We start from the raw sequence: 23458 nt of genomic DNA, 5'->3' as shown, positions 1-23458 counted from the left end.
TAATAAAAATTGGTTCATACCTAGATGTGCCGATATCTGATGTTGCTGGCAGTGAGATCCCGTTTGTTGCTGTATTGGGCTGAAGTACATTTTGAAGATGTTCTGCAAATCTCTCAGCTCTTTCTCCGTCGCTGAGGGCCCAGCTGCCTGTGTATGTCTTAATTGGCATTGCAAATTCTAATGGGGCGCTGAGTGATGAGTGTGCTCTGCAAAGTGGTAACAAGGGGCTCATTGGAAATAACTGCTCTATGTATTGTTTATGGGACCTTCCTTCTTCATGACGTAATGCAGCTGAGAGCCTCCGTGTAGCAAATTTAAACCTTGTGTCGCCGTGAGCGTTGCTTTGCTAGAACAATCTGTTCTATTTCAACGTTTGTTAATCTATGATTGTACGATGTTTTTTGCATTTGTGGAGTTGACATGCGAGCTGCTGCGGCAAAGACGGATTCAAGAGTGTTTGTGGATAAGTTGATATCATCTTCGTCATTCAAACGTGGATTCACCTCGATGTGCGAACTTACATATTTTTTTAACTTAAGCCAGTTGGTTTTATTCGTTGTTAGTCTGAATGGTTTATCTACCGCAACTGCATGTAGATTTAGTTGGAGGAGTACACGCGTGTGATCAGACGATAGATCTGGTAAGGAGTTGGCGCTTATCAGGTTGCGTGGAATGTTTTTTGTGACTGCAAAATCTATCAAGTCTGTCAGTTTTCTGGGATCTGTTGGTCAATATTTAGGTGTCCCAGGTGACACACAGTCTAGCTTGTTGCTTGGTTTTATTATTGCGTCGTACAACTGCCTTTCCTTTGGAGTCACAAGTCGATATCCCCAGTGCGTATGTTTGGCATTAAAGTCTCCTGCTACTATAAATTGTTCGCTCAGAGAGTTGAAATAGTCGGGATTCGGATTTTGTAAACCGAGGGGGACAGTATACGGCGGCAAGCTTTAAGAAACGGTGATACATCTGTACATCTATAGATGTAACTTGCATGTAGTTAGTGGCGAAACTATTGTGGAAGCAGTGCTTTATGCAATTTTTAAGATGAGTTTCTGCGAGTAGCATTATATCGTTATGGTTACTATTAAGGAATTGAGTTAACTCGAGTTTGCGCAGTATGATGCCGTTGGCGTTTCACAGTGATATACGAAGTGGAGCCATTGATTACTTAGTCTGGTTTTGAGCATCAAGCAGCTCAATCAAAACGTTCTGGTTTCGCATAAGTTCTTGCATAGCTCTCTGAATAAATGACATAAAATCCATCATACTTTGTTGAATATTACATATCATTCTTTTAGTTTTGTTCGTAGACTGTTCGCTGGTTGATTAGGGGAAACTGGCGACATATGTTATATTTCCACACTTTTTGCTGCTGGGATCCTCTTTATTTTTTGGGGAGTCATGAAGGTCTCCACAAACAACGCATACTGGACGAAGCGTGTTCCTGACAATTTTTACACTGCACCGGCCCATTTCTTTTATGCGGCTCTTCTACGGGTTTTCTTCGGTGTAGTAGGAACTGGAGAGTAAAAATTGGATGCACTTCATTTTTTTTCAGATGCTTGGATTTGGTTTCGGGTTCAAGTTCTACATTGAAATGAGGTTGAGGCTTTCTTTCTCTATTCAAAATGTTAGTAACATATTTTACATTAAAACCTTTCTCCTTTAGTGCGCCTACAACTTTAGCTGGTGTTACTTCCGGTTCAATATTTTTAAGTTCTACTTGCTGGCCTTCACTGCTTTTTAATTGGTACGTGTAGAAAGTTTTTATTGTTGTCATTTATATACTTCGACAAAATTTTGTAGTTTACTTTCGTCTCAGTCTAAAATTTTGTTTCGTGAATATTTCCGTTTGTTAATGGAATTATGTGGAAATGGTCTGGTCCGATAAGATTCAGTATTGAGTTTACGAGAGCATTGGAACTTTTCTTTCAAATGTAAATCGGCGGCGGTTTAGGCTTTTTATTGTCCCCTACGATGTATTCAGGATGTATATCCTCGGATTTATCATCGGATTTACCGGGCTTGGCGTTATTGATGGCGTTGTCTGGCATTGACACGATTGAATGGTATGCGTTGTTGCGAAGAGAGCCGACGTCTGCATTCGCCGACGTTCGTGTCAGAACTCAAATATGATACAACTTTTGTGCTGTGAAGATGCTTGGGACTTTTTGGGTTGAGAAGGGCAAACCTCTGAAAAGAGTGGTACCATCTGGGTCAGATACAAAACATTAGTCTAGAAGGCGACCCAACGAATTTTTTACATGGTTGTTCTGGCCATGAGTCAAAGATGCCCGCCGTGAAATCATTATGGGTAGAAAATGACAAATAAGATACATGGAAGATGGTGGAATGTAAGAACATGTAAGAAATACCGTTTGAGCAGACAGATAAATCTAGTAAACTAGAAAATCCCTTGCAGAGGATATTAAAATTTTGGAGGACTGGAGGAGTCATCTTCGACCCTATAAAGTATATATATTCTTGATCAGGATCACCTTCTGAGTCTATATAAGCATGTCAGTCTGTCGGTTTCTACGCATACTAGTTGAAATCTATCGAGTTGAAACTTTGCACACATCCTTCTTTTACTTGCAGGTAGTATATATGTAAGAACGGCCGGGACTGGTCGACTATATTCTATAGTTGTCATATAACTGATTGATCTGAAATGCAAAACCTTTGGAGAGTTGGGACTTTCTACATATGTTATATTTCCACATAGCTATATCCTATAGCTGTCATAGAACGATCGGAATTGGCAAAACTTTGGTGTTTCTTAAGTTAGAAAGATGGGACTTGGTACAGATTTTTTCTTTGCCATTTTGGGCAAAGTAATCGGATTTGTCAAATTTCTTAAGGATCGGCCGACTATATCTTATAGTTGCCGTATAACTTAACGATAGGAAATGGCACAACCTTGCTTTTTATACCCTTTCAGAGGGTATTATAATTTTGGTCAAAAGTGTGCAACGCAGTGAAGGAGACATCTCCGACCCTATAAAGTATATATATTCTTGATCAGGATCACCTCCTGAGTCGATATGAGCATGTCCGTCTGTCCGTCTGTCTGTAGGTTTCTACGCAAACTAATCTCTCAGTTTTAGAGCTAACGAGTTGAAACTTTGCCCACATCATTTTTTTGCAGGTAGTATATAAGTCGGAACGGCCGGGATCGGTCGACTATATCCTATAGCTGCCATATAACTGATTGATCGGAAATGCCATAACTTTGGTGTTTTTTAAGTTAGAGGGTTGGGCCTTTCCACACATGTTATATTTGGCCAAAATATCGTATGTACAAAATTTCATAGGGATCGGCCGACTATATCTTATAGCTGTCACAGAACGATCAGAATTGGCATAATTTTGGTGTTTTTTTAAGTTAGAAAGATGGGACTTGGTACAGATTACTCTTTGGGCAAAATAATAATGCCAAATTTCATAAGGATCGGCCGACTATATACGATCCGCTATATATCTAATAATATAAGATGCGTGGCGCCACCTAGCGGACTGCGACTGAACTACAAGGAGATATCAACTTCGGCTCCCCCCGAAGTTAGCTTTCCTTTCTTGTTTTTAAAAAAGGTTGTTAAAAAATTGATTTGATGGTGAATTTCTCATAAGGATCTTCCAACTATATGCGATCCGATATATATATAACAATATAAGATGCTACGTAACTGCAAGGGAATATAAGCTTATTCATGTTAAGAGTATGTATGCGTAAGTAAGAGTTGGGTATGCTAAGAGAACTTAAAAGGAAATTCTTTTGTACAGATTTAATGGTCTTGATGAATCCCATATTAGGGACTCCATACTAATGACCCATACTCCAGTATTGGACGAATCAATGATACATATAAGCGTTTAGTTACATCGGGGTCTTTAAACTCTTTTGACCATCTTTTGATAAAGCCAAGAACACCATTAACTTTATTAAACATTGAGGAGATACGGTCATTCACTCCATCACAACATAGCAAACGGTTGTAAGAAGATTAATTCTTCTATACAAGAAGACAGGTGGCAACAGAAATGCATTTGGAACGCCCAAGGGTGGAGCGCGGGGGTATCTGGACGAAGTCCGATGACCTGCGTCATAATCCCTGCCTATAAACCCACACTTGGTATAAAGGAATCGCATAAATGCTTAAGGGATCGCATTTCGTCCTGCACAGCGGCATGATGAAATCGGCTTATTGTATTAAATACATCCTTAATATATTCAGGGTACCCAAACACCGAAGCCAAACTATACTTGGATACAAATATGGCACTTCACAACCGGTAGCGATACGGCAAATAGATTTAAAATTTATTATATTAGTAATATTAGTTAAAACACAAAAGAATAAAAAGCTAACTTTGGGCGGAGCCGAAGTTGATATACCCTTGCAGTTAGGTAGCAGTTATATTCATATATAGCGTCTCGCATATAGTTGGCCGATCCTTATGAGAATTTCACCATCAATTCAATTTTCTAATAAAAATGTTGCAAACAGCCCCAAGAATCTTTAAAATTAGCAAGGTTGATACATTTCCGATCGTTCAGTTACATGGCAGCTATAGGATATAGCCGGCCGATCCTTATGATTGACCGAATTAATAATTCGGTCTACTTTCCCATAATGGCATACGTAGAAAGTCCCATCCATCTAGCTAAAAAGTTATGCCAATTCCGATCGTTCAGTTATATGGCAACTATAGGACATAGACGTCCGATCCTTATGATTTGGCAGATCGAATTAGGTTGTCCGAAATGGAGTCGGTAGAAAGTTTGATCTATCTAGCTTAAAAAACGACAAAGTTATGCCAATTCCTATCAATCTATGACAGCTATAGGATATAGTCGGCCGATCCTTATGAAATTTTGTAGATAAGATATTTTGGACAAATATGGCATGTGTGGAAAGTTCCAACCCTCTAACTTAAAGAAGAGATGTGGCATTTCCGATCAATCAGTTATATGGCAACTTTAGGATATATTTGACCGATTCCGACTTATATTCTGCCTGCGAACAAAAGAAGTATGTGTGCAAAGTTTCCACTCGATAGCTCTAAAACTGAGAGACTCGTTTGTTTAGAAACAGACAGACGGACATGCTTATATTGACTCAGTAGGTGATCCTGATCAAGAATATGTATACTTTACAGGGTTTAGATAAATCTTCAAAAATAATAACCAATATAGCCTGGAAAGATATACGAATAGCGATTGCAGTGGGTGATGGATACATCTCGGTCTATGCTACTTGCTACAAGTTGGGCTTGGTTGTCAACGGTTGTCGACGAACTACCGAACTGAGCGGACGTGCTTTGCCCGAGCTCCGGGATAACTGCAACACAAAAAAACAAAAAAAAAAGTCTGGGGTAACCCAATATAAGCGAAAAGACGCTTAACCACAATTTATTAAAAGCAATAGACAAGCTTTTTCTAACAGTTGTGATGTGCTAAAACATAAAACTAGTGCATTGTTTAAAATAAATAAGTGCCACGCAATGAGCTCATTGAGCAACGATCAAAAGAACGAGCATAGAAGCTCAGTGAACCAAAGAAACGGCTTCAACCCGCGATATCGAAATGGAAAAATCAGCGATTAAGAGCAAGCCGGCTCTACTGACCGCTGAAAGCCATAGGGCACGGTCTTGCTCACCCGCTCTGCTCACTCAGACTCCCGCGTCATGGAGTTCGCAGTGTAAAAACCCCCTCCAATGGCGGAACCTAATTTCGCACCAATAACAAGCAGTGCTGCAATTTCTGCAACCACAGCGACATCCACTGCAACTCAAAATACCGCGACATCAACGATTATAGCGAGCACAAAAACAACAACAAGACACCGCAAAAAAAACCAAGCCCCCTCCAAACTATATCAGGGAGAAAAACTCGAGGAAAAGGTTCAAACCAAGACTGAAGAGCACTTCCGTATCGTGTCCAAATATTTGGACAATGGTCGTATAAGCTATTACACGTACCAGCTGGAAAGCAGCAAGGGCATACAAGTGTTAGTAAAGGGAATCGAACCTTAAAGAAAAATCGCCCTTAAAGAAAAGGAAAGCAGGTCGCTGAAGAAAAACGAAGTCCACCCAATCTACAAGCTGCAATATTTTTTGCATCGGGGAATCACAGTTGAAGAGCCACATAAACGCAACGGTCCAGTGCAATGCACTAACTTCCAAGAGTATGCACACTAGGTCATACTGCACACTTCGGGCTGTCTGTGTAGTCTGCGGGGACACCCACAACTCCACTTACTGCACTACAAACAAGGGCAGTACCGCGAAGAAAAAAAATACCACCAACGGCTTCTCCTATGCCGATGCTCAACGATCTGGAATGGAAAATTCAATTCAGCCTAACTCATATAGCGCTCAACCACCCCCAGAACAGCCACATAGCAAAACGGAAACTATGATGCTTACCCTTCAAAAAGTATGATGGAGCTTATGCCATTCATGAAAACGACCATACAAACACTTGTTCAAAACCAGAAAATGGTAATACAGCTGCTCGTTGCACAACAGTCTAAATAATCTATGCAGAATACGAATACGAATATCACGAATATCAATGTGGAACACCAATGGTGTCTCACGGCATAAACTAGCATTTTCACGATTCTTGATCGATAACCATATTGACATTATGCTACTGGTGGAAACGCATCTTACAAGCAAATACAACTTTCAAATAGTCTCAATCTAGCTTTCTTTGCGTTCGGACGTTTATTTTCTGCTAATGTCGCCGCTCGTTTGTTCGGAGTGCAATGGGGAAGTTACTGCTACGCAGCTTCGTGGGTGTGAGGCCGTTCGGTGCTCGTCGATTTGCCGCCGTGCCTATCATACCGCTTGTGTCGATTTACCATCTGAGGCTATAAAACTTCTAATAAACATTCCAAACTTACTGTGGCAATGTGATAGTTTCGTCATTGGAAATGACTCTCATTCAAAAATTGATGAGCTTAACATGAAGGTTTTTGGCTGTCCCAAGAAATAAGAGGAATAACCCAAACAGGCGCATTGTTGGACATGCACCCTGTTGTGCGCAGTTCCAAGTTCTTCCCACCTTAAAATACTTGCACATTGGTAAATTTGCAACGGCTACCCAACCGGAGGCACTGCGCAAATTTGTTGCTGATAAGTTGCACCTGGACCCCAGTGATATAGCCTGTGCTAGATTGGTTAAAAAAGATGCGGATATCAACGCTCTAAAATTCTGAGTTAAATTGGGAGTTTTTGGCCCATGTCGGTAAAAGTAACTCGTTTTCTTCATAGTGAGCCTGCTAAGGTTATTGACCTCCCTGCGAGACTCCCTCGATCAAACCCTGGAGCGTCAAAAAACCCCCAGTAAGCGGAGCCACTGGAGCCGTTACTTTTCCCTCTTCACATTCTTCGACTGGTCATCATATTCTCCCTCTCCTGAGCCGCCAACAACATTCGGCGCTGGCAGTTATGGAAACTGTTGATGTCTATTTCACTTCCTACGATATTCTGCTCTCGGCAATGCACTATTTGCTCTAACAACAGCAGCTGATTCAAAGGTGGGCTGTTTGCATATTATCTTCGCTTGCGGACCTCCAGCAACAGCAAATGGTTCGTTATCGTCTTATTGTGAGCCCCTCTCTATTTATCTTATCTTTCTTTGATGGGTGGTCCAATGTGAGACTGACCACTCGTGCTCACTTTTCGGCGTCTGGAGGAAGATGATGTTTGTTTACATCTTGGTCTGGAGCGTAGAGCATCGCTACGCGTGGATGCTCAAAACTATATTAGCTCTATATCTTTATCTTTACCTGTCACTGGATTCGCAGGGTGACTGGACACTCATAGGTCCAATCTGGAGATTAAGGAAAATTTATGTGTGTCCACGTTGGCTATCTTGGAAGCTATGCGTTTGAGATATGTGGCCTCTAGCATCAGGACCCTGCCAGTGCCTTCACATATCTGCCGCCCAATTCCTACAGTGGACTGCATGGATCTTGCTGCCTAGGGTTCTAATAAGAGCTTAAAAGTTTTTTTCCAAAATATATCTGGAATGCGGACCAAATCTCGCATGATGCTTTTGAATTCTTCAGTCTTTGATTTTGATGTAATCGTTCTCTTGGAAACATGGCTCAATGGCAACTTTAGTTCCTCCGAGTTCTTTAATCCCAACTTGTTTCAAGTATTTAGAAAAGACCGTGATTCATCCAGCACCCATTGTGAGCGAGGAGGTGGTATGATTATCGCTATCCGCCGATCCATGTTGGCCACGGTGGTTAGCCTTAAGGTTGGCGACCCTATACTGGATCAGCTAGCCGTCTCTATCCGGGGCATTCAGGGCCCTTTCATCATCATTGCATCGTATATCCGACCAAACAGTGCATTCAGTACTTAGTACTTGATTCAGTACTTGATAAGTCAAGCGCATATGGAAAATATCGCCAGTTTCTGTGGTAGTATGGAGGACCCTACCGCTCTGATGGTTGCTGGCGACTTCAACTTGAGCTCTATTGTTTTGTCTTGGGACCCGGAGTCCCTAGGCATGTTACCCAGCAATGTTCACCAATCGCATGAAATCGTTGTCTTGGATGATATTTTTAGCATGGGCCTCTTCCAAGTAAATAATATTTATAATGATTTATCGAAAATTCTGGATTTGATATTTTTAAATAATGTCGTACATAGTAAAGAAATTTGTAATGTACCAATAAGTCCGTGTGATATGCACCATAATTCATTGTTGATACACATTGAATTTTATAGTTTTCTACCCCCTCACCTATTTCTTAGCCTCATATCCAACCCTAAAGCGTTTTGGCGGTTTGTGAACGGGAAAAAATCATCCTCTGATATACCTTCTTCCATGTCTTATGGAGGTTTGGCAGCTAACTCCGATAAGGGCATTTCTGAACTTTTTGTGAAATATTTTGCTTCAAACCTTGAGCCGAAGGACTCTTGGAATGAGCAGGAGGTACTTCAGAAAATTTTGCCTCTTTTTGAGGTTGGAAGCTTGGACATATTAGATTGTGACATTGTTGAGGCCTCTAGTCATTTTAATGAGTCGCATACACCTGACTTAGATGGTATCTCCCCATTCTTCATTAAGAAGTGTATTGCATCCTTAACCACAACTCTGCAACTTCTGTTCTCTTTATCACTATCATCGGGTAAGTTTGCTTTTCGATGGAAAATTACCATTCATAAAGGTGGCAGCAGGGCAGACGTCACTAACTATTGGCTTATCGCCAAGATATGTAATGTTGCCAAGTTACTTGAGCGTATAGACACCAAAAAGCTAACATTTTTGATTCGTAACTTTATTTCTCATAATCAACATGGATTCTTGCCTGGGCGATCCACCACAACCAACTTAGTGGTTTTCTCTAAGCACTGCCTGGAAGCCTTTGAACGCCGATGTCAGGTCGATGCCATTTATACGGACTTCTCTAAAGCATTTGATAAAGTTTGCCACGCAGCCCAGATTGTTCAATTTAAATTGTTCAGATTAGGTGTTCATTCCTCCATGTTAAGTTGGTTGGAGTCTTATTTGGCAGACCGACCATGCCACTGGTTTCCATTGGTGATGCCACCTCGAGTCCCTTTATTGTCTCATCTGGTCCCGCAAGGTAGTTCTTTGGGGCCGCTCCTATTCATCATATTCATATTCTTCTGCAGGATGATTTGCGCCGAGTCTCTTCTTGGTGCGCCCTCAATCTTCTTCCTCTAAATTTAGCTAAATGTCATTTCATTCGTTACAGAAGAGGGCGCTAGACTTATGTACTTCCTATGCAAGTGGCACTCATAACCTGCAGCTCAAGGAGGAGGTGGTTGATTTTGAAGAAATTTTTTAAAATTTGCACTTCTCCTATTAAGGTTTGTGGATCCTCTACCCTCATACCATAGCCGGTGCCTTCTCCTCCACATATGTACACTTGAGGATTGGCGCACTGTGGCAGCATTAACATTCATCAATAACATTGTATCTGGCAGCTTTGATTGCCCCATGTTATTGGGGCTTATAAACTTCAATGTGCCCAAGAGGGATCTTCGCTCGTTTGCTCCCTTTCGGATTGCTTGTCGTAAGGCCAATTACCTTTTGAACGAGCCTATTGATTGAGCATTATCATTTTTTAATACATTACCGCCTAGCCTCCGAACTAAGTGGGGCTCAGATAAACAAGCGTTTAGGGTCTTATTGGTTAGGCATTTCTTAAGTAGTATGTAAGTTAGATTGTATAGTAGCCATATAAGATTAAAAAAATAATCAATGGCGAAAGAGAAATAAATAAAAGGCTTTACAATCTACCGCACAAATCATCCAGATGGAAAAGCCCACAGCAGAACTGGAGTTCTAATCAGAGAACGTTTAAAACACCATTTTCACAAAAGGTTTGAAACAAACTTCTTGCAGGCCACATCGATAAAAATTCAGTCAAGAAACGGAAGCCTTTCAATCGCTGCCGTTTACTGCCCTCCTCGTATCTCAATCTCGGAAGGACAATTTATGGACTTCTACAATTCACTTGGGGATCGTTTTATAGCCGCAGGAGACTACAACGCCAAACACACGCTCTGGAAATCACGCCTAGTGACTCCCAGAGGAAGGCAATTGTACAATGCAATTATAAATGTTAGAAATAAACTGGACTATGTTTCCCCTGGAAGTCCCACATACTGGCCAATCGACCCATGCAAGCTCCCAAACCTTATTGATTTTGCGATGACAAAAAACAAACCTTGCAATCTAATAAGTGTCAAAGCAGTCTCGGACTTATCATCAGACCACTCGCCTGTGCTTTTAACGCTTCTTCAAAGCCCAGAAATAACTGAACATCCCCTCAGCCTGACATCGCCAAAAACGAACTAGCTTAAATACAAAAAGTACGTGAGTGCCCACATAGAACTCGCCCCAGAGCTTAACATGGAATCGGACATCGATTACACTACGAGCGCCCTGGAAGAAGTACTCGTTGCGGCAGCCAAAATCTCTACTCCTCAAGGAATCTAATCTAATCTAATCAGCAAATTGAACAGCTCGTGCGAGAAAAGAGGCGCACGCGTCGTGATTGGCAAAACAGCATATCACCAGCTTCAAAGCAACGCCTTAAGGAAGCAACACGATCACTCGACCAGGCTCTTCACCAACAAGAAAAAAATGGACAGCTGAGGTACATCCAGAATCTTTCACCAACAAGCACAAAGTATCCTCTGTGGAGGGCCCACCCAAATCTCAGCGCCCCAATCAAACCGACCACACCGATAACAACTTTTCAGGGCTCGCAGCGACGAAGGCCGAGCTGAAACATTCGCTACACATCTCGAAAGTGTCTTCCAGCCAAACCCTGCCTCAAATTCATTCCTTCTGCCAGTCATTCAGGCAGAGGCTACCCCTCAGTCAACTGCACCCTCATTCCGGCCGAACGAAATCGAAAAAGTCATAAGAGAGCTAAAACCAAAAAAGGCTCCCGGTGGTGATTTCCATCATTAAATTAATACCAAAGCCTGGAAAAGACCACACAACACCGTCATTGTACAAACCAATAAACCTACTATCTAGTTTGTCTAAATTGTTTGAAAAATGCTTGCTAATTCGAATAATACCACATCTGGAAGCTTGCAAAATTATCCCGGCACATCAATTTGGCTTCTGAAGAAACCACGGAACCATCAAGCAAGTGAACAGATTAACATCCGAAATACGATCAGCGAGGGAAAAAGCGAGAATACTGTAGCGCTATTTTTCTCGACGTATCTCAAACTTTCGACCGAGTTTGAACATACGAACATACACCCACAAGCTACTGGAATCATACCTCTTCAAGAGGGTATTCTCAGTGAGATGCAACGCAGCTACTTCGGGCGACTACAACATCGTAGCTGGAGTTCCACAAGGAAGCGCATTCGTCCCGTGTCTATATGTTTTGTATACTGTGGATATTCCCACAAACGCACAACTAACAACGTCAACGTTCGCCGATGATACCGCTATCCTTAGTCGCTCCAGATGCCCAACGGAAGCAACAAACCAATTGGCTAATCATCTAATAGTAGTGGAAAGGTGGCTGTCTGACTGGCGTATTAAAATAAACGAACAAAAGTGTAAACATGTAACATTTACTCTTAATAGACAAACATGCCCTCCGCTTTCACTAAATGCAGATCCCTTAAGCTAACGAAGTAACGTACCTTGGCGTCCACCTTGATAGACGACTAACCTGGTGTAAGCACATCGAATGCAAGAAGGTGCACCTAAAACTGAATGCCAGCAGCCTCGACTGGATCATAAACTCACGATCGCCACTGTGCCTGGACTACAAGCTACTACTCTACAATTCAGTCCTAACGCCAATCTGGAGTATGGCTCCCAGCTGTGGGGGAACGCAAGCAGCAGCAACATAGACATCATACAGCGCGCATAATCAAAAATCTTGTGAACTATCAATGGGGCACCTTGGTATGTTCGCAACGATAACATCCACAGGGATCTGGGCATCCTCGCAGTGAAAGACGAAATTCAGAAGCAACAAGAGTCCTACAACAAAGATGTGACAGTTATACCCCCTATCGCTATTTGCGCTGCCTCCATTGTGGGTCAGCTAACCGTTTGTTATGCGCTAGGTTGAGCCCTGCTATTTGCAGACACTGTTGATTAATTGGATGGCTCGTTCGCTTCGACTAATTGCTTAGATACTACCAATAGCGCAATCTGGCATCTGGCGCAATGTCGCTGGGTGCACAATCTCAAGGGTAAACTGAGTTTGAATGCTTCAAACTATTTAAATAATACTTATAAGCTATGATGTATAAGGAACTACATATTTTGGCTATAGATTAAATGAGAACCTTACGTATTGGTGAAATTCTGCATATAAGGCGATGATTAGGGTACTGAAATCCATAAGAAACATGGCATCAACTATTTATACGGCAACAAGTCTCTTTTAAAGCTATCAAGGCTGTAAACTATAAATCTATATGAATGCATTCATTTCTAGCACCGTAGTACTGTACAGTAGTTAGTTGTACTCAGAAATACAGCATCCACACTTTACTGTAAAATATTCAATAAGACCGAAAAATAAGGTAAAACATTTTTTTGGTCTCAAAAATATTGCGGCCTCATAAAATTTGTATTCTATATTTGTGAATACTTTATTTGTCGTGTTTTGAAAAACAGTTTACAAACAACGATGCAGGGAAAAATTTTTTAAATTAACTTTGAAACTTAATTGTTTGACGTGGTTGGTAAGGAAAACGACGCGACGATATACATATATATTTTTGATCAGCATCAACAGTCGATTCGATATAGCCGTGGCCATTTGTCTGTCCGTCTGTCAGTACGAAAGAGTGAACTACTTAAAGGGTCAAAGCTGACTCCTTTAATGCATTAAAAACATCTGCACAAAATTAAAAAAATGGCTTTCATTGCACTGTGGGAAAAAAGTATATTTTTTTGGCATCAAATCAAATTATTTTATATATTATCCTCGCAGTTCTTATACTTATTGAGGTTGTCAAAAAAGTCTTGCGGTATTTTCGCTAGTTGGCGATGAAAGCGCGTAGTTATTGTTTTATTCGACACATTAAGTCATACTATAACTTTTTGGAAAGCTCTTGAAGCTTTGAAAAGCTTTTGAAAGATTGTCTTTTCTTTTATGTCGTTCGTGAGTTATAGCTTTGCAATCATGGAGCAAAATAAAGGGAAAATACGGCATATTTTACAGTACTACTACGATAAAGGCAAAAATGCATCTCAAGCCGCCAATAAAATTTGTGCAGTTTATGGACCCGATACAGTTTCCATTTCCATCAACAATTTCGTTCTGATGTAGAGGTGGTCGAAGATGCGCCACGCTCCGGAAGGCCTGTCGCCGAAAATTGCGATAAAATCGCTGAATTGGTCGAAAGAGACCGGCATAGTAGCAGCCGTAGCATCGGTCAAGAACTTTACATGAGTCAACAAACCGTTATAAACCATTTGAAGAAGCTTGCAGTCACTAAGAAGCTCGATGTATGGGTGCCACACGAATTGACGCAAAAAAACATCTTTGACCGTATCGACGCATGCGAATCGCTTCTAAATCGCAACAAAATCGACCCGTTTTTGAAGAGTATGGTGACTGGCGATGAAAAATGGGTCACTTACGATAAAGTAAAGCGCGGTGAAGCGGCCCAGACGGTGGCCAAGCCAGGAAGGTTCTTATGTGTATTTGGTGGAATTGGCAAAGAATAATCCACTATGAGCTGCTCCTCTATGGCCAAACGCTCAATTCGGACCTGTACTGCCAACAACTGGACCGCTTGCAGATAGCACTCATGCAGAAGAGGCCAACTTTGATCAACAGAGGCCAAATTGTCTTCCACCAGGACAACGTCAGGCCACACACAACTTTAGTGAGGCGCCAGAAGCTCCGGGAGCTCGAAAGGGGGGGTGTAAAAATCCACCGTATAGTCTGGATCTCGCACCAAGTGATTAATACCAGTTTCTGTCCATGGCGCACGCGCTTGGTAGTCTGAAGTTGGCCACCAGAGAGTCCTGTGAAAATTGGTCCGTGAAAAGGCTTTGGTTGGATGAAAGGCCCAGCCATTAACATGTCATTCAAGGAATAATCTGAAGTGGTAGCAGCGGACTTATTAAACACCACCCTAAGTTTCATCGCGGTGCTGTCCCTCTTTAGCACACAGGGATGTGGCAGAAACAATTTTTAGTTTTTTCCAAGAGCTGACGTCTAACGCGGAATTGGGTTGAAGGTCGGTTATGTTGGAGGCTACGATCGGGGATTGCAAGCAGTCTCTCACAGAAATCCTATGTGTAGAGAACCCTGCGTCACCTATATCGGATACAGATACCGGAGTCCTTATCTTCCGCAGCTGCAGCTGGTTCGCCAGCCTTGAAGTGACTAGGTGTACCTGCGAGCCAAAATCGAGCACCGCTCGGCCGGGCAGTAGAACTTAGGAGCAGTAACAGCACCTCATCACCAAAACTATCTTTGGCGATGAAAGAATTGTCGGTAACAGCCGCTGAACGAGAAACAGTGTTGGTGGGTTTGCCACCAAAATCGAGTGGGATATCTTGCCTGCGTACTCACGCATGGCAGCTTGAAGCATTGCAATGCCGAGATAAGTGAAAAAATCCAAGGCAGGGATTTATCATGTGGGAATGGCCATCACAAACCATGCATGCGGAAACGGACAAGTTTGTCATAAGTGCAGAGTTACTGCAGTTTTTGGTGCATATGACGTCATCAGAAAATCCACTTTCAAAAGTCCGGCATCTCTGCTCGAGGAAAGTGACGATGGACTCTCACGTTGAAATAGGATAAAATAAAATGCGATTCAGTTTACATTTCTTTCCACTAAGACTGTATGGCATCATCAACCTTCAGCAACAAAACTTACTGATGCACCAGCAATCTGCTTCGATGTGCCCATGCTTGCCAGGGCTCGCATATACGAATTAAAGTATCTCATTATCATGAGCTTAAAAAATAGGCAGGCGATTACTGAACATTTTGTTTAGTAGCTCCAAGGCAACGTCATTGCTTTTGTTCGTCAGCTCCAACGATCGCACAGTCTCCAAGGCAGACTCACGAAAGAAGAACCGCAACCACTGAAGCTTCTCCACCCGACTTATGAATGGCTTTGTGTCCATCGTGTAGAGAACAGTGACCGGAATTCCACTCCGCATAACCTCCACTAAAAGTGGGAAGGGGCGGTGGCGGTCTGAAAAGTTCAGTAAAACGCCGCATCGAAATTGGTGGCAATGCTATGTTGATTAGCGTCGAGCTCGCATGCAACAAACTGGAGCGCCTAATAATCTCCTGATATACGATGAATCTGCGCAGACAACGCCTTGTGCGTGCTTTTAAAATCCGCAACGATGGAATGCAATTCGCAAAGCAGCACGTTCAGCATTGCTTGCAGAAATGGTTCTACCGATTTAAAGGAGGACAGCAATACTTGGTGATCCTCAAAAAATAGCAGACTCGCAAAACGGATTCATTTTCACATCAAAAAATTCATTTTGGTTTGTTTATTTATTGACAGTTTATGACCTACTGTTTAACTGCTCTATAATGGGGTAATATATAATATATGTAAGGAGTGTAGCTATCTGCGAACAATGGACGCCATATGCTTGCCAGATTTTCCGGCGACTGCTTGTCCCGACAGTTCGCTTGTAATGCAACTCAAAATAAGTATTGTTAACAAAAAATTTAACAAAAGCTTCACGTAAATAAAAACTTTAAGTTTATTTATATTTCACAAGTATTTATAAAGCAATTTACACTTCACCCAAATCATATATAACCCGTCTACAACAAAACCATCTTATAACTCCAATAATAAAAATATTTATAATTAGTGCTCATTGTCACTCAAAACAAGAAAAAATTTTTCGTATTTTTTTCATATTATAAGAAGTACATTTTTATTTTCGTATTTGAAAAAGGTACACATTTTTATATCATTTTTTTAATATATATTTTTTTGCCTCCATTTCAGACTCAGTATGATACGTTAAATGACTCCGATATCAGCATTGAACAACAACATTTGCAAACTGTTCAGAGGCTTTATCAGGAGAGCAGTCTACAAGAGCTGCATAATCATCTTAGTAATCAGTTTGGGGCCGCTGGATTTCCTCTACCAAATTTTCATCATCAGCAGCATGGCGGAGCCGGATCTTCTGCAGGTGTTTTACCATTTTTACACCCCTTTATGAGGCCGCCAATATCGTCTCATCCATTAATTCAGCTGATTCCTGGTCAAGAAAATCATCAAGGTCATAGCTACATGCAACAGCATGAAACCAACTCCCAAAAAATAGCTTTGTCGCCTATTTGGTCCACTGCGGCGGTGGCGGCTGCGCATATACAAGCCGCACTGGCAGCAGCAGCAGTTGCCGCCGCCAATAGCAATAAAAACAACACAGTTTTTAGCAATAATAATCTGCTTACCTTGAAGTATAAAGAGCATCAACTATCAAGAAATCACACAAATATAATGGAGAGCCCATCACTTCAAATTGGAGAGAGCGGAGTGGAGGTTGATGCACCTCCCTCCAGGCCAATAACTCCACCATATGATAGCCAATCATTTGAAATTCTCTCCTATAGTCACAATACACCACCGGAGTCCCCACTTGGTCGAATCTGCACTAGTGCTATTGGAACAATTTCCAGTGTTTTCGAGGATAGTTCTTCACACCTTCCCTCACCGCCATTGCATAATCAAAATATTGCTAGCCAATTGGAATCAACACAGGAGTCTGAGCTAGACACTCCACTTAACCTTAGTAAGCCTAAAGGATCTTCTAGTTCATCACCAGCAAATCCCTGTCAAAAAGATCAATTTGAAAGCCTTAATTCTGTAATATCCAGTGTGCCTCTTAACTGGAAACAATGTTCTAGCCAACATCGGCAGCATTTCACTGATATAGAATCTCCACTTATTAAAAATCAAGTGAGTAAAATATGTTATTGTGAGTAAAAATCATGTTAATAAAAATAGAATAGAATAAAATAGAGAAAATAAAAACAAATCTTTTAAACAAGAAAGTAAAGCTATCTTCGGGTGGAGCCGAAGTTTATATACCCTTGCAGTTGAGTCGCAGTTATTATATTAGATATATAGCGGATCATATATAGTCGGCCGATCCTTATGTATCCTAGATGTGTGCAAAGAATATCAAGAATATATATACTTTACAGGGTCGGAGATGTCTCCTTCACCGCGGTTCACACTTTTGACCAAAATTATAATACCCTGTGCAGGCAGGGATTTAAAACTTCTTCACGGGGTAAAATTTAGGTAACGAACGCGCATTCCAAAATATCTGATATAAATTTTCATACCGAAAAAAATCCAATACAAAATTATACAATTCCCGAATAAAATAATAAAATTAAAATTAGGATTTTATTTTATTTTTAATATCACAAGGTTTCTTACTAGATGGATGGCCAATTACTGATTTTACAAATTAAATTTTCATATAACTTTTGCTTTTATGGGCGACAGCAACGCTAGCAACAAAGAAGGACAAGAAGGACATGTAGATTTCCAGGACGGGCCCTTGTTTATGAATTTCAAGCAAAGGGGTTTTTTGTTTATTAGACTTCTGCATAAATGTACTCATTTGTAGCATAAAAGATCTGTACAGTAGTGCAGTGTTCTTTGTGCACTGTACTCTATAGGTCACAATGATAAAGCATAACTTTTTCAGTGTTCTCACTTCGAGTGTGAACTGTATGTGATTGTAACTTATGAGAGTGAGAACTACATTGTTTTTTAACACTCTACAGCTTGTATGGCAACTGTGTACAACTGTGCATATGACTGTACAGTAAATCTACTTCACACCAAAACCCTGTAATGCACAAATTACCAAGTGTGTTGACTAATGCACATCAATTAAGCTGTACTCATCAATAGCGGTACAAAACTAACAATTCCCTACTAACAACTAACTAACAATACCCAACTTATACACCCAAATGTACTGTACAGAAAAAAGTGTACCCACTTCTAGAATAAGTAATTCATTTGCCGTTTTGGATGCATTCAAGCAGAAGCTAATGCATGTCAACTGTCGTCGATAATGGCATGTGAATGGTTTTTTTTTTTTTTCCTATTGCTCCGCTTGGGAGCTTAGGGCATCCACAAGTGCATTCCACCGGACCCTATTCTGCGCTGTTCTTTTTGCCAAGTCCCAGGTGATGTTATTGTCAGAGAGTTCGCGTAATGTTGATCGGCGCCAGGTTAGCTTGGGGATCATTATTACAGATCATTATTGGTTATTCTATTTGGCCAGAATATACCACATATGATCCTAAGGCACTTATTGACGAAGGCTTGCAGCTTCACTATCATTCTTTGCGATGTCAGCCAGGTATCCGATCCGTACAGCAGTACGGATTTGATGCACGCTTTGAAGATTCTCAGCTTTGTTTTTCTGCTGATCTGCTGGTTTCTCCATATGCAATCTCCCGAAAGCAGATCTGGATTTGCTTAGACGGATCTCCATGTCTTTTTCCACTCCCCCGTTTGCGGATATAACAAGGTATACAAAGCTGTCGACATATTCGACACTTTTTCCGCATATGGTGATCCTGCTTTGGTGGGAGTGGAGGATCCGCATCGCATTAGTTTTTGCTGCATTAATGGAGAGTCCAACTGCTTTGGCCCGAGTTTCGAGGTCACTGCATTTGGCTTGGATGTTGGTGAATCTATGAGCTAGGAGGCAGATGTCGTCCGCGTAGTTCAGATCCTCTAGGTGTCTGGTGAGGCTCCATGTTATGCCGCGGTTCGAACTGCACACTTCACTCATAATTTCATTGATCCGTCTGGAAGGGCGCACTGATTTTACCATTGTGCAGTACCGCCAAATCCGCATCATCGTACATAGCTTTCACTATGTTTATGATATTGAGTGGTACTCCCTTCCTTGCAAGCGCCCGCCATATCGCTGCTCTATCTACTGAGTCGAACGCCTTCTGGAAATCGATGAATAGGAGGTAGAGCGGCGCACGCCATTCCATAGCTTGTTCGGTGATTGCGCGTAATGTGTTCGCCTTCTGTGTGGCCTTTAGCCTCCTTGTTCATCGCGTATTGTTGGCTCGATTTTTTCAAGTAGACGTTCATTCAGTAAAGTGGCTAGCACTTTGTAACTGGTGTTCAGCAGGGTTATTCCTCGCCAATTATTGCAATCACTTAGGTCTCCTTTCTTTGGTAATTTTACGATGATGCCTTTCTTCCAAGATGGAGGGATTCGCTCGTTCTTCCATATGCTCTCGAAATGCGAGTGCAACGTTTCGGCCATTAGAAGCGTGTCAACTTGGAGCAGTTCTGCGGGTAAACCGTCCTCTCTGGCTGCTTTTTTGTTCTTCAATTTCCTGATTGCATCACGAATTTCTCTAACAGATGGTGTCGTGTGAGGAATTCTGGTGTTGGTGTTGGGTACAATACTTCTGAAGTCGTTATCTGCGCCGCTCGCATGCTCTGTGTGACTGATTTCTAAAAAGTGTTTTCGCCATCTGCGGATCTGGGCATCATCATCGACAAGGAGTGTTCCGTTGACATCTCGTACTGGATGGTTCGGCTTTTGGTAGCTTCCAGATAGCTTACCAATTGTCAGGTATAGTGAGCGCATGTTGTTGGTGTTGGCGGCACTCTCTGCATTTTCTGCAAGTCGATCCATCAGTGCTCTCTTGTCATTTCTGCCTGATTTCTTCTCTAGCTTGCAAAGTTCCTTGTATTCATCCTTGTATTGTTCTTGTGCTTCTGGTGACAGTGTAACTTCGTCTGAGCTTGATTGACAGCTCTCTTGTTTCGTACATCGCTAAGGGAGTGTCTCAATTTCCTACTTATGCACACAGATGGTCAATTTGTTTGCGTGTATGCATATTCGGTGATGTCCACGTGTACTTGTGCACTTCCTTATGGGGGAATACAGTGCCCCCAATGACTAGTTGAAAATGTCTGGCATAGGTCGGCCAGCCTATCACCATTGTTGCTACGTGTTCCCACACCGTGCCGGCCCATGATTAGTTCCAATCCGTTGTTGTTGGGGCCTAGTTTCGCGTTGAAATCTCCCATGAGAATTTTAATATCACCTCGCTTGCTCTTGGTGAGTGAAGAAGTGAGGGCATTGTAGAAGTCCTCTTTGATGTCATCGCTGACGTAATGTGCCTAGCGTTGCATCGGAATCTAGCAATGATGATTCTATCGGATACCGGATTCCAGGGGATAAGTATCTGTTTGTATTGCTTTGAAACATATATTCCTACTCCATTCTTGCCCCCATCACTGCTCCCACTATGCACTACTAGATTGCCGTGTGTTGTTGTTGTCGTCCCACTGCCTTTCCACCTCATTTCGCTTATGCCAACAATTGCGATCTGCATTTTTTCCATCTCCTTTTCAAACTGCGCAAGTCTGGAAGGCTCCATTAGGGTCCTCACATTCCATTGTCCAATTCGTGTCCATTGCGAAAAGCGGAGAGTCGTCGTCGGGTTGGGGGGGGTGATTGTTTTCTGATCTTGTGTTTGTTTCTGTAATCGTTATTTTTTCGGTCGATCCGGTGATTAGCCGAGTGCAACCTATCCCAGAAGTGGGGCCACCTAACGACATCTGGGAATGCCGGTTTTTCGGGTTTCATGCACATAATTATAAATAGAAAAAATCCACCGAGAACTTTCACTATTTACATCATATGCGCGAACGCCGAAAAACTTGCCATGCACTTGACATGAGTGGGGCTCGAACCCACGGACTCACGCTTAGCGAACTAGTACACTAACCATTAGACTATGAGGCCCCCGAATGGTTTAAGTCTATGTTTATGTCTCGAATAGACATCTGCATGAGTGGCAAAAAACACACATTCAAATGCACAATGCTAAAAATGAGTTGAATGAATTTGAGAGCAAAGCCAACATGATGTGAGAGGGTTGGGTTTCTTACGCTTACTCATTTGCACAATCATTTGATAGAAGGAAACGAATTGAGTGAATTGAGAACGTTGAAAACAGAGACGTTTCATTCGAATGATTCGAGTTGTAAATGTAAATAAAAGAAAATAAAAACAAATTAAATGCAGGGAATTTTCTTCGAGTCCGAAAAGGCTTTATATATATGGGTTTTTTTATTTATTTTCTAAATTAACGATAAAATATAACTAATTTAAATTGTAATGCAAAAACATTATTTTGTTGATATTTTCTGAGTTAGAAAAAAAACAGGCTCCTCGGCTTCTTTTATAAGTTGGTTGTCCATATTTCCGTCTTTTTGCTGCAGCTCTCAGAAAGAAATGTGCCCGAATCATAAGAAACAACTCGAAAGATTCGGGTATACATGACATTGACAAATTTCTCATTTCACTCAAATTACGAGAGGAACACAAGCTTACACTCATACAATGTCATTTCATTTCCATCATTCCACTCACTTCATTCTATTCGATTCGAATGTACTCTGTTAGACGTATGTTATGAATGTAATCATGCAGACGTCTAGTCTCGATGCCAATGATGAAAGCATGGGAAAGGGTTTGTGTCTAACCTATTTCTATTATTCCCACAGTAGGCCCTGGAATGTTGTTTATATATGAATTGATATGTATGATGGGGTTTACTGTTTGTATGAGGGTTTTGATTTCGCCCAGTAGTACTGAAATTCATGTCACCCCCATGAGGCTGTAATATCAAATTTCGATCAAAAAACAATTCCGTAAGGTTAGCGTTTCGAACGTCAAAACAAAGTAGGCGAAGTAATTCTGCCGGCCATCTTCTGATGCTAAAGGTCGTAATTACGCATATTCGATATTCATTATTAATCACTAATATTTTTTTTTCATTCTAAATATTTTGGGCGGAAAACTTTAACCCCATGGTTAAATGATCAAGATATCTGCCTGTTAATCTTAAGGTCGTGGGTTCGAGTCCCAGCAGAAAAATTTGTATTATGAGTTAATTATTGTTTACTTTAATTTTTTTTAAAATAGTGCATTCCAAAATACACTGTTATATTTAATATTTTTTTAAATGCGGATTCTTAATAATTGAAATGGTTTTAAATATGAAAATTTGTAGAGGTGTATAATTGTCAGTCACAAACTACGCGCGATTCCTTGCTAGCTTAGAGGCTTGCATGTCGGTCCAGTATAAAAAACCACTAATCCCAGGGTGAGTAATTATTAAAAATAGTTTTCAATATTAAGAATATAATGTTACTTAGCATATTAATTTAGCTTACAACATAAATTAACCGCAATTTTTAAGGAATACATTAAAAATTATCGATTATCGATTATTATCGATTTTGGGTCATGAATGCGACCTGATGTAGCCACGTTTTTCAGTGCAGAATCATGCTTTCTTTTCGGAGCTGATTCTGCTCTGAAATTAAGGTTTGAATCAGGGCTGATTTCGAGACTGAATCAGGGGTGTTTCATAAGTGACTGGTACTGATGAGGGGTGTCAATATAAACCTCTCTGTCAGTTCGTCGCTTCGACTATTCTTTAATTTTTAAGCTATCGACTTTAAACTTTGTAGGGCCATCCATCCACACATCCTTATCTCCATTACTGGAACTGTCGAAGATTGTGTATTTGGGGATTTTTGGGGAAACTAAACCGATCTACCAAATTTCATAAGGATCATTGGACTATATTCTATAGCTGTCATATTACTGAACGATCTGAAATAACTCAGCCTTTGTATTAGTTACTTGCAACATTTTTTTTAGAAAATTGATTTAATAGTTTCATTCTCATTAGTATCGGCAAACTAAAACAAGCTGCTACCTAACGGCAAGGCCATTTAAAAAAACGCATTACACACAAAAATAATCACAAAAATTGGCTTTAAGATGAAGTGAACCTCTGTAGTTCAATAGTGTAGAATAAATTTTATAAATAAATTACATTTCGAAATTTCAAAGAAATTAAAACAATAAACCGAA

At 41.0% G+C, this 23458-nt stretch overlaps 1 protein-coding gene across 13 annotated transcripts in view; it reads left to right on the top strand.

The window, feature by feature from the left end:
* LOC6502768 (transcription factor SOX-6) overlaps positions 1–23458 on the top strand; it is a 437528-nt gene that overhangs the window by 404754 nt on the left and 9316 nt on the right. For all 13 annotated transcript variants that reach the window (XM_044717619.1, XM_044717618.1, XM_044717622.1 and 10 more), the window contains one exon: positions 16498–17457. In XM_044717619.1, coding sequence (XP_044573554.1) covers positions 16498–17457 — 960 coding nt within the window. The remainder of the gene's footprint in view (positions 1–16497; positions 17458–23458) is intronic.

The sequence above is a fragment of the Drosophila ananassae genome, assembly GCF_017639315.1.
Source record: "Drosophila ananassae strain 14024-0371.13 chromosome 4 unlocalized genomic scaffold, ASM1763931v2 tig00000054, whole genome shotgun sequence".
Taxonomy (NCBI): domain Eukaryota; kingdom Metazoa; phylum Arthropoda; class Insecta; order Diptera; family Drosophilidae; genus Drosophila; species Drosophila ananassae.
Note: the sequence above shows the minus strand (reverse complement) of the source record. Positions and strands in the feature narration are given on the sequence as shown.